We start from the raw sequence: 12,400 nt of genomic DNA, 5'->3' as shown, positions 1-12,400 counted from the left end.
TAAAAAAGGTACTTACTGCTTTTTTGTACGAACACCAAACCACTAAGTTAGCTTCCACGTTGCACGAATAATACCAAAAACAACTACTGACAAAACAGAGAAAAATGAGATGTATTTATACGGTGCGAGAATACTTTCTAAAAGTTAACAAACGAAGACACCTCCACATGCGTTGCAACAAATTTTTCCCATTACGTTAATCCCACGGAGCAAATATAAAGGGGGCAATTAATTATTATTCTCAACAAGCAAAACAACTCGACATTTAGACTCGGCGCGTTATGAAATTCCACATCCCATACGGAGATTGTAAAAAATGAAAGCAAGTTGGCCTTGATCTTTTGCGGCAACATACGTTCGTCCAACGTCCGAAGCGGTTGCGTTCCCGTGTGAAAGCGTGTTGACCCTGAGACTCCTACCTGCACGGTTGTCTGGCGACAACATCGCGTCTATTCAAATCGGCGTTGGTACTTGTGGGTAGAAGACCTTTTCGACTTTTAATTCAACCATGGAAGGGAGTGCATGTGTATAAATACGTTGCATGTGTATTATAGACTATATTCAGTGCAATGAATACAGAAGTGCGATGTCCATTTCCCTACGACCCTACAACTGGTAAGTTTTATATTTTAATTACCTTTATACAGTGCGCGTCTTTTCTTGTGGGTTTCAGTTTGGGTTATCACTTTTTTGGTTAGTTTCTACCTGTTTTTAAAATATGATACTCATCTTTTTTACGTTGCATAATAACCGATTTAAATTGAGTGTTTTTAATAGCTTTTAAATGACAGTGAATGGAAAAGGGAATTTTGGCTTTTAAAAAATAAACAATTTTTAAATTTGTTTCAAAAATGTGCGTTTTATGGGGAAAACGCGAAATATGTTTTATTTTTTGTACTAAAAAATTGCAGTTTGCCTTTTTGACAATAATAATCGAATTAAATTGAGCGTTTTTAATATCTTTTAAATGACAGTGAATAGGGAATTTTGGCTTTTAAAAAATAAACAATTTTTTAAAAATTATTTGATGACCCCCACTTACTGAAAGTTTTGTTTCAAAAATGTGCGTTTTATGGGGAAAACGCGAAATATATACATATTTTTGTTTATTTTTTGTACTAAAAAATTACAGTTTGCCCTTTTGACAATAATACACGTACATTTAAATGACAGTGAATTGAAACGTGAATTTTGGTATGCGCGTATAACTTAAAAAACAATTTTTAAAATTATTTGATAACCCCCCTTTTTGGAAGTTTTGTTTAAAAAAAAAAAAATGTGTGTTTTATAGGAAACGCTACATATCATACTTTGTTTTGTTCTAGAAAAAATCGCGGTTTGTCCGTATGACAAGTCGCATATTATGTTGGCGCATCGCTTAGGGCGTCACATATTCAAATCACACAAAGAGTACCGGGGGTTAGAATTCCCGGTACGACATGAAACGACAAGGGAACATCACCAGCAGCAGGAGCAACCCGGTGGATCAAAAGAAGAGCAGCAGGAGTACCCGGGTGGGTGGTCGACGGAGTGGGACGGCGAGGAGTGCACTTCGTATTTAGATTTCCTCCGGGAACGGGAAGAAGAACAACGCAAGGAACAGGAACAATGGGATGGTCGACTGAATCGACATAAAAAGAAGAAGAAACTCCTCGCCAGACCAATTTTATAAATAAAATAAAATAAAATGTATTAAAATTCAAGTTTATTTAATTATCCTCCCGATCCACCGCGTCACCGCGCCGCACCGTCACCGCCCTCTACCGGGGGGGCCTACGACGGTCGGAGCGCGCGACATCTAGCAGCGACGGGCGGAACCGGGGCAAAACAGGACGCTACACAAGCGCGCGACATCTAGCAGCGACGGGCGGAACCGGGGCAAAACAGGACACTACACAAGCTGGGTGGGGGGCGGAGCGCACTCTGGTAGACAGGGGGGACACTAGGACGCCACGCGCGGGGGGCCCCCGCTGCGGGGGGGTTAGGAAATTGAGGTTATGTACGGTTTCTGTTGCTTATATCGGCACTATACATCTACTACCCTCGATGGATGTTCTTGAGGGTTAAAGCTTGGTAGGCAGCAGGTAGCAGTCAAATCCTCTTACAGAGTAAGTGTGGGCAGTTCTGCGAACGAACCAAAAATATGAACAGCAACGGAATCACCAAATCGCTGACCACACATCTAAGTGAATTTAACCCTATATCCGCAAAGCGATGGCTGAAGAAAAAGCCGGTAGGTTAATCACTTTTTGGCTAGCTACCACACTGTTCTTCTACCGAAACAGGAAAACGATATCATACCACGCATGTCGTTCGGAGCCAGGAGTGAGAAAGATAAATAGATTACTTTCTCAGATATTCGAGAGAGATGCCGGAACGGAGAGAAATCACGGAACTAGGTGCATAAGGCCATACGCCCAATGATACTAGCGATACGAATCTATTTCGCGAACGAATTCTTCATTGATAGAAGGGTATAGTTTTAAGGAGACCATTTATTAAGAAGTGTGTATTTGAAACATTGGTAATAACAACTAAATAAAGCGAATTAAATTACGACTTTCTTAGCCTGGTAGCGCGGACGTCAGAACAAATCAGGTGTTTGCCGGTGAGGCAGGAAAAAAAGGCGCTTAGAATTTAAAATGTAGGCGCGGAACTACCGGATCGTATTCCAGTAAAGTAACAATTCTGAAGTGTTACAACTTATGCGAGACATCTGTAAATTTGCTATCTCAGGATTTTTCCCGAGAACGCGGGATGCAGAAGTTAGGCTCTCCTTCTACTAATATTATGAACAAAAACAAAATGCGGGAAAATTTTAATGAAATTGGATCATGCCACTCTCAGGCATTCACCTCATAGCCGTAATATTTTTTTGTTTGTTGTTTCATAATAATTTCATATTAATAGAAGAATTACATCACTTCGTTCAATTTTATAATTTCCTTTCAGAAAAACTGAAGCAACATTAAATAAAGCAATCTGAATTAAATTAAATAGCAAAACAAGTAAAACTACAAAAATGTGAGAAAGAATTGTTGGTATCTGCTCGTATTGGTAGTGTTTCATTGTCTGGCTTGTGAAAATACATTTGTACAACAGTTTTTGGATTGTACAACAGAAATTTTTAAGTGTATTATTGCCGTTATTAACTTCGTTTTTAATTGTTTATTTTTATTGTTCCATCCTTTTTCTTGTTAACATTTTAAGAATGTGTTTAGATTTGGGACTAGTCTTATAAAAACATATTGTGATTTCAATGATAAATAAATTATATCAAAATTGAAGTCTCAATGTTTGTTCTCAACTACAAAAACTAAAAGTTACCTAGTTGTTCCTATGTAACAATCTTGAATTTTAAATACATCAGTCACCATCAATCTTTTCAGATTCTATCCTCTCAGCATCCAACTTTCTCAGCATTTGCATGGTCTTTGTTTGGTTTGGCTTGGCACCATTGGCAGTATAATGTTCATATAACCCTTAAGAGCTATGAGAATATGCTCTGAACTGTTCTCTGTCTGATCCCACATTTTCCTTGTGTTTTAAAAAATTAAAATTTTATTTTTTTTATTGTATATTATTGTTATCTATTTAATTAGAATATTTGTTAATTCGAAATGTGCCGTGAGTTAAGCAAAACTTGTGGTGTTGTGATAAAAAGATTTCAAAAAGATTTGTAGGAGAGGTCAGGAGAATGAGCCTCCCTATGACGAGATCCTGTATCCAAGGTGTTTTTAATTAAAACCCTGTATTTGTGAGGCACATTGTTACATGATATAATTTCTTGAATGTTATTTTTAAATTTTTTCTAATGATGCTTATAATTGTGCCAAAATTCTGGAAATTCTGAAACCTCTATTTCACACTTGATCATATTTTGCTTGCAAAGGGGTGGTAAGTGGTTTCAATATCTATCTAGGCCCATGGGGGGAAAAGCTGCTTGTCATAACTTGATTTATTAATTAAACTGTTTGATCAACTGCATGATGATGATATGTTTGATTTATTTTCACTAAAACATCTTTTATTTATGTTTTAAATTTAGCACATAGTACATAATGAATGACCGACTGTATATATGCTCCTGATTTGTAGCAGCAAAAAATAATAAAAGATGCGTTATGACAGAAATGAACACACTTTAAACATAAGATGTCGATATTAAGCCTGAGCAAATATTGAAATAAAATGAAGGTGCTTAATTAATAACTAAAGAAATTTTAAAAATAATAAAAAAAATAGGTTAGGACTGCTTCGTCTGAGGGAAGGAAAGTATCTAACAACATCTATTTTACAGTAAATGCAGACGGCATTGATATTTTCGTAGAGACGGTGACGATTTTCCGCGCATGCCTTAAAATTTCAATCACTAACTTGCACTTTCCGCGATTTTTTTTCTAAACAGCGAGTTTCACACACTCGACTCGTTTTTCCAGAACAGTCAATGGGATCTAGGCCTATTTTGCCAGAATACTGCCGCAAAAATGTTCCATTCAAAGTTATTGACTATCTGTCGGTTGTCGGATACCGCAAGGTCATTGCTTACAAAGGAGATTTTAAATCTTGTTATGCGCATGTTAAATTGACCTCAATTTCTTTTACATAGTTGCTTCATAAGTTGTTGTACTGTTAGCATAGGGCATAGGGCCTCTATATGTCAGGTAACTATATCGTTCTTCTCTTACTTTTCTTCATATTTTTCATGGTCAGTATGGTTATATAAAAAAAAAGTTTTAGCTGTTACTTATTTTTTTCAGAAACGTAGAATTTTGGCATACTCTGTATGACATACTTGGCAAAGTCACGTAGTGGTTAATTAAACAAATGTATTAGCTCACCTCTATAAAATTTTAAAATAGCTGGTATACTAACTCAGAAAGTCATTAAGCTTTTAAGAAGAGGTGTCTTTGTGCAAAAAAATGGATATTTTTTCCGAAGCAGCAGGGCGATGACATCCTTTACATTTTAACGTGATGCAAATGTATTTGCAGGCTCTTAGTGATGCCTGAGCAATACCGGTTTTAAGATACGATGCGTAAGTGGTAAGCGAACAAAAATGATGATATCTTTACTACTTTTCTCAGCGAGATTTTTTTGTGGGGAGGTTGAAATATGACAACACTGAACTAATTTCATAAAAAAAGTAAGGAAATGCATTATTTTTAAGTTGAACGATGTCAAACAAACTTTAGCAGTTACATTTCTTGTGATTAAAATAATTATTGTTGTGAAGTTTATACCCAAAGGGATAAAAATAAGAGAAAAATATAATGGTAAAGGGAAATTAAAAAAAAAACAACTACCTATACTTACTATAATATACTATAATAATATATACTATAATATACTTAGTATACTAATAAAAATACAAGTTAATAGGAATAGGAAAAATACCTATAAAAACTATTAATGAAGCGGACACACTAATAATTCTTAAACAATATGAGTTTAGACATTTTTTGTTAGACTGTAGCAGCACCTCTAGGTAACGTTAAATTCATGAGTGAAGAATGGTGGTTATAAAAACATCTAAACATTTTCTAATAATTTGAAACTGATTCTATTCACTTATGAATAGTTCTTGGATTATAGGGTGTTTGGGTTGAAATATATCGATATTTTCAGCAAAATAATTAATAACATATAATCATTGCTCCTATCACTATCTTCTTTTAATAAAATTTTTATACAGTGGTTTCATTAACAAGGCGACGAACTATGTATTCAGATATATAATATATTTTCTTGGCTTGGCTTTGTTTTGTTTTGTTTTGTTTTGTGATTTTGCCTTTCTTCTGAACGGAATCCAAAAGCAGGAGTGCAGTAACTTTCAACATTAGAACAATTTTCACTGACACTGGAAGTTACCTAATTCCTGTATAATAAATGTCGTAATGCCCGCTTAAGTTGTGTGTTTGAGTTGTTGTTGCAACCTCTTGACCTTATACAAGAAAAATAATCTCTAAATAATTCTGCGAACATTTGTAAGCCAAAAAATATTGTAGTGTGTCTTCATTTAACGAAAAATGTGTTTTGCAAACTTTGCATTGTTAATACGAAGCCAACAGCTAAAGTTTTGCGAACACTGTTTAACATTAAGCTTTCCAGATATTCGTTTGTATTGCCCTACTGGGTGCTTTGAAACCATTGCCAAAAGGCTTTCTCGGATTTAAAATATCACTTGCACGGTCTATTGTTCTTATAACTTCAACAGTAGCTTCAATTAAGCTACTCCACATTTTTCTAAATACTGTCACATTTTCCACAACACTAATTAAAGTTTGTGCTGCGAGTCATTCATTCATTATTTAATTTTTACAATTAATATGACTAGACCTAAGGGAGTTTGCAATTTCAATTTTTCAGCATTCTGAATATTGTCTAAACGCTTTAATGTATTCCCCTCTGTTTTTGATTTCAAAATTTTTTCAGCCAAATCATTACGTGCCTAATTTATCATATGACAGATATCGAGAATACAGTAAACACGTATTTTTTGTGGCAAGTATGGGTAAAGTATGGAACTAATTGGCTATGATCAATATTAGCACTTAGTTTATTATAGGTGGCAATATTCGCCTCAGCACCATCAGAAGTGTTATTGTTATACCAATTTCAGCTAAACTAGAATTATAACTAGTAAATTAGAATGTGTTTTGTGAATTAAAAAATAAGTCACATGAAATTTAAAGTTATACCTTTATTTGAAAAAAATAATCCTTCTAACGCATTTGTCTCTCGATCAACATCATCATTACATCAACATTACATGTTTTATTATTTTTTTACGAGGTACGTTAACTTGAGTTCAGTATCGGACTTCAATATTTCGATATTTTAACAGTCCTGGCCGAGTCTATTGAAAGAAAATATTCCCCACAAAGCCGGCTAGTTCTAGATGGTTTCCACTCATCTCTACGAATAGCCTGAATCCATAATTTCAATATATGAGAGCGTTTGAATAGGAAACTAAAAAAAACGGTACTTACTACAATATCACAATCTAATTTCCATCCATCCTGTTCATTACTACAACCATAAGCAACACACGAAACCACCATTATTACTAGCAATAACGTCGACATTGATTATTAGTATTTCTTATTAGTCTATGAAATCGTCTTTGTAAAATTTGAATACATCTTTAACAGCACAAAATACACAATTTTCACACCGTTAAAAAAAAACTCGAGACGAAATGCATTCAAAACCGCACTGCTAAACACAGCTAATAGGGTTGACACCAAATACTAGTAATAAGTATTTTGGAACAGGTATGAGCGTGGAGCAGTCCTAAATAAACAACTTTTATTTTCATTTGCCATCAAGTGAATATTATACGTATGTACTTACATATAGAACATGTTAATCTATAACTTAATAATGAACTGTCTCCTTTCAATTGTATTTTTCGTTTTTATATTCCGTGCATGTAATAGGTTGAGTTCCATCTTGTAATGTCTAGTCTAGTCTGGCTAGTTTTTTTTGGATTGTTAATTCCCTAATTTTTTCGAGTTTCTATAAGTTTATTGTTAGCTTTTGTGCTACGTTCAAAGTGGCTTGCTATTGCCTTTACTTTATCTAAAGTGATTTTTATCTATCGAAATTATGGATATGAATAGCTAAAAAAGTTCCTTACCGCTATTTTTCTGTAAATAAAAATTATAAAATATAAATTAAAGATTGATGTAAATTTATTTAATTAATAGGTATTTGGAACAGGTCATTTGGTGAACTTATTATACTCCTTTGTATCAACTCTAGATTCTATTTCATCCCACAACAAAAGAGTTCCTCAGATATAACACGATCAGCAAATAATGCAATGGGCAGGAGAGAGACAGGTTACTATCACAAGGAGTCTTTGTCTTTGCTCCTGACGCACAAATGCTTTCATTTGACAATGGTCGGGTCCGTTCCAGGCACGTAGTATTTCGCTGTATGACAACGACGCAATGCAGATTAGACCAATTTGTAATAACAGTCGTGGCAAGGAAGTTTTGAAAAAGTTAATGTCAGATGGTTATTCATTTTTTTATCTTTATTTAAGGTTATGTGTCAGTAAAAAACATTGATTTGTCAACCTGCCGAAAGTTATTTCGAAAAGTTCACAAATGTCACACAATCGCAAAAGACAATTTTAAATATTTTGGTACCTTTGTAGCAGTTTACGTATTGGATATGTCATAGTTACCAAAATTGAAAAATTTTCGTCCCGTTGGCAAAGATTTAATTATTTATTAGATCGTTTTCCTTCTTTCAATTGGTTCTGCTTTGAAGTCCTTCAATTTATTTGATTTCTCTTTTGACCCATTATGTTGCGTTCATGTGTTCAAAAGTGAAATAAATACAAAAACTAAGAGGATGTTGTGAATTTTATTACTGCAGATTTTGAAATCATTGGATTTTTTTTCTATAATTTCCTGGTTAAATTCAATAAACTTCAATTCAATAAACATTGTGCGATCACAGTTAAAATTCCCCTTTTAATGTCTAGCTAAACTGCAGAATTAGCCCATTAAAAATGAAATAAAAAACTACGCACGGGACGTTGCCTTAGTAATCTCAAGGTAACATATTTTGGTCGAGCGCGTTACTAGAGTTTTCGTCGTGGAAAACGAATTTGATTTTTTTTAAAAAACTTTATTCAAGCGAGATGACAAAAAAGCTAGCGACGTGGTTCGCACCGTGGTTTTATACAGACAAATTGCTGACGCTTTGAGAAACAAGTAATATAATATGTATGGGAACCTTTACTCAGCAGTTTACAGTATTAAAGCGTTTATAACTCCTCCGCCCTTAGATAAAAGCACGGGTACAACAAGTGCTTTTAAATAACAATATTTTCTTTTTGTTTATTAATTTTAGATTTAAATGGAAAATATTTATATAATAAATAAATCAAGATTAATATAAGTATTACGTATAACAAAATTGTCCAAACACTAGTTCTCGTAGAATATATACGTGATGACATCTTTCCAAGGTTTTCTTTTGCTTCGTCCATTTGGATTTGCAGCTCCTTTATTTCCTTTAGGTTAATCGTGTCCAATGTGAGTTCTGGTGGATCGAAGATTATTTTCTGTTTATGTAGTAGTGAGAGATTCACTTCCGGTAGACGAGTGTCATCAAATCTCAATCGATTAGGGGTATAGGTTCTTAGTTCAGTTTTTCCAATTTGTATTTTGCAAATTGGGGAGGATTCAATAAGGTGGGATCCAAATAATGGAACAGTATTAATGTCGTCATTACATTGTACTGTTGTTATTATCTTCTTAGGTGTCACAATAATCCATTTTCCATTTTGGATTTTAAAAATTTTTATTTCTTGAAGTTGGATTTTAATTGGTTTACAGTTTGTTATATTGGTCTTGTGAGTTATTATTTCCACTGAACAAGGCGGGTGTTCCTTCATATAGGTAATATGTATATTTTTACACATGAACTCATTTTTTAGTAGCTTTACACATTCTGAGTCCATAAATGAGTACATATTTCCACTCAATGCAAGATATGGTTTGATCGGTATATTAACGTAATATTGCAGTTCTTGTTCACTATTAACTGGTAGCGGATACAACTGGTAATATTGATAAATTTCTGATTCTAGTAGCGGTAGTTCCAAAATAAATGTTATTATTAGTCCTCTAGAGTAGCTTTTTATTTCTATAATTTTTTCAAAATTTAATATATTTTCGATTGATAACTCGAACGGCAGTTGATTTTCCTTTAATTCTTTTTTAATGTTTTTCATTTCTTCGAATAGATCAGACGGATCAATTATCGAATTATGTAAAGTGTTTAATTTGGCAAAACTAATTGCGGTTTCAATTTTCTCAAAAATGTTATATATTAAATTATACCTAAAGGTAATTTGATTCATTACTACATGTATTTGGAAATACTCATAGTCATTCGTTTGTTCAATTTTAATTACTTGATCAATTTGTAATATTTTAGATTTAAGGATAAATTGGTTATGAGAAATATTTGATATCGAATTTTTAAATGAGTTGATTGTTTTTTCTAACAGTTTTATTTGATTAATTGAATTGATTCTTAAATTATTTTGGTTTTCTTGCAGTTGTTTGATTTCTACATCGTATTTTTCCGCGTCAGATTGGTCTAAGTTTCCAGTAATACATTTAATAATAGAACCGATTGGGTTTAATAAGCCTCTTTTACTTCTTATAGATAATGGATTGAGTTGACTAATTTGATTTTCAATGCGTTTTTCTAATGTTACAAGAGGGATGACTGAATTAGAATATTCGTGAAAATAATTAGTATTATTTTTAATCTGACTAATTAATATTTTTACTTGGTTATAGATTACATAGAATTCAGCAACAGCTGGGTTTAAATCAAAAATTTGTATAAAGGAAAAATGGTTGGAGGTTATTTTTGCGGTACCTAGTTTATAAGGAAGGATTCCTGGATACTTGTTCAGGTTGTGGATTTTTACTTCGTTTGCTCCGATGTTTGCGAGCCATCTGGAACAATGTTCATTATTTTAGTCTCGTTAACGTGAGTTATTTCTTTTTTATTTGTTTTTGGGTTTTCTATTTCAATTTTATTATTATCTAAAATTTTTGTTAATATGAATGGTCCAGAAAATTTTTTGTTTAATTTACTTTTTCGACTTTCGGTGCGCTTATACACTGTTGCGCCAATTTTTAGTTCTACTGGAGTTTTGTTTTTGTTAATTTTATCGATCGTTTTTTGTTTTTTTAAAAGGGAATCATTATGTACCTTTTCGTAAAGAAGCTTAGTATTTGTTTGATGGTTATTTACGTATTCACAATATATTTGAGAAGGAATTAGGTTCATAGGGTCACGTGTATCTGTGTGTCCTAGTGTTAATTCAAAAGGCGTAAAATGAGTATTTGAGTGTATAGTACTGTTATATGCAATGATCGCATAGGGCATAAGTGAAATAATATCGGAATTTTTATCTATTTCCTTCAATAGGCGCAAGTGTTCGATGAGGGTTGAGTGAAAACGTTCGATAGGTGAATTGGATTCGTGATGACTCGGCGTTGTGAAATGGATTTTAATTTTATGTATTTTTAATAAAGAGTCTAGGACGTCATTTTTAAATTCTGTTCCGTTGTCAGAAACAATTTGTTTTGGTATTCCATAGAATGAAAAGAAATGTACTAATTGTTGGCATGCTGAAATCGCAGTTCCAAAATAGGGCAATGCCTGTCCAAACTTAGAGAATTTGTCAATTATAGTTAAGAATTTTTGTCCGCCGGCAATAAAGGTATCGACGTATATAATTTCAAATGGTTTAGAGGGTGTTTCAGTTAACATTAAAGGTTGATCTGGTGGTTTTCGTTGATATTTTGCTCGCTGGCAAATTTCACATTCGTTAATATATTTTGTAACATCTGACTTTAAGGATTTCCAGTAATAATTATTTTTTAAAAATTTACAAGTTTCTTCTATGCTTCTGTGATTAGTTTTACCTTCATGTTTATATTTAATTAATATATTTCGTTCTTCCGGTTCAACATTATTTATTAATTTTGTGCATTCGATTAGTTTATAATTTTGAAAATGTTGGGCGATTACTTTTTGTACAATTGGTCTTAGTTGTTGAGATAAAAAGTGAATATACGTCTTTTTGTTATTTAAATGTTCTTTGAAGAATTTTGTTAAACTAATTTCTTCTTCTGGAATTGTTGCATGTAATATATTATGACCGTCGAAGTTTTTAAAGTTACATTTAACATAAGTAGAATACGGAGATTTCTGAAGTATTATCTGATTTGGTTTGTTGTTAATAATTTCATTTAATATAGGTATTCCTTGTAAAGATTCGTCAGTATTTGTACTATGAATTGCATTTTCAAAAGCCGGTCTTAAAAGTTTGTTTTCGAGAATGATTATTTTTGGGCTCCTAGGACGTTCGTTTTCTATTTCTTCGAGTGTTTTCGAAATTTCATTTGAGTCTAATTTATTCGGATCGAAATCGTTGTCTAGAAATTTGTTAATATCAAGATCAATATCTCCAGGATTATTAAAAATAGAGTCGGTTTCTAAAGCATTTAATTTTATTCGTGACAAGGCGTCCGCATTTGTATTTTGTTTACCATTTTTATAAAGAATTTCGTAATCAAATTCTTCTAGTTTAAGTCTCCATCTCATAAGTTTTGAATTTGGTTCTTTTAGGTTAAATAACCAGACTAATGGTCTGTGGTCCGTAAAAATTTGGAATTTTCTACCGAAAAGATACGGTCTAAAATATTTACAGGCCCATACTATGGCAAGTAATTCTTTTTCCGTTGTAGAGTATTTTTGCTCGGTGTCATTAAGTGTGCGAGACGCGTATGCGACTGGGTTATCGTTTGGTGGTGTGCCTTGTGATAATACGGCACCTAACGCGTAATTT

At 33.1% G+C, this 12,400-nt stretch overlaps 1 protein-coding gene across 1 annotated transcript; it reads left to right on the top strand.

The window, feature by feature from the left end:
* The first annotated feature begins 476 nt into the window (after window positions 1–476).
* LOC132701314 (uncharacterized) lies at window positions 477–1,672 on the top strand. Its single transcript, XM_060669121.1, has 2 exons — window positions 477–615; window positions 1,326–1,672. Exons 1-2 carry the CDS (start codon window positions 570–572, stop codon window positions 1,670–1,672), a joined length of 393 nt encoding a protein of 130 aa, XP_060525104.1. The 5' UTR covers window positions 477–569.
* The last annotated feature ends 10,728 nt before the right edge of the window (window positions 1,673–12,400 follow it).

Source organism: Cylas formicarius, unplaced genomic scaffold (genome assembly GCF_029955315.1).
Source record: "Cylas formicarius isolate icCylForm1 unplaced genomic scaffold, icCylForm1.1 PGA_scaffold_4__25_contigs__length_36172078, whole genome shotgun sequence".
Lineage (NCBI taxonomy): Eukaryota > Metazoa > Arthropoda > Insecta > Coleoptera > Brentidae > Cylas > Cylas formicarius.
The sequence above is the reverse complement of the archived record's forward strand: the minus strand, read 5'-3'. Positions and strand labels throughout refer to the sequence as shown.

Coding starts and splice junctions, on each gene's coding strand:
- LOC132701314 (XM_060669121.1), top strand. CDS start 570: ATGAATACAGAAGTGCGATGTCCATTTCCCTACGACCCTACAACTG. Junction 616..1,325: donor TCCCTACGACCCTACAACTG/GTAAGTTTTATA, acceptor GTTTTGTTCTAG/AAAAAATCGCGGTTTGTCCG.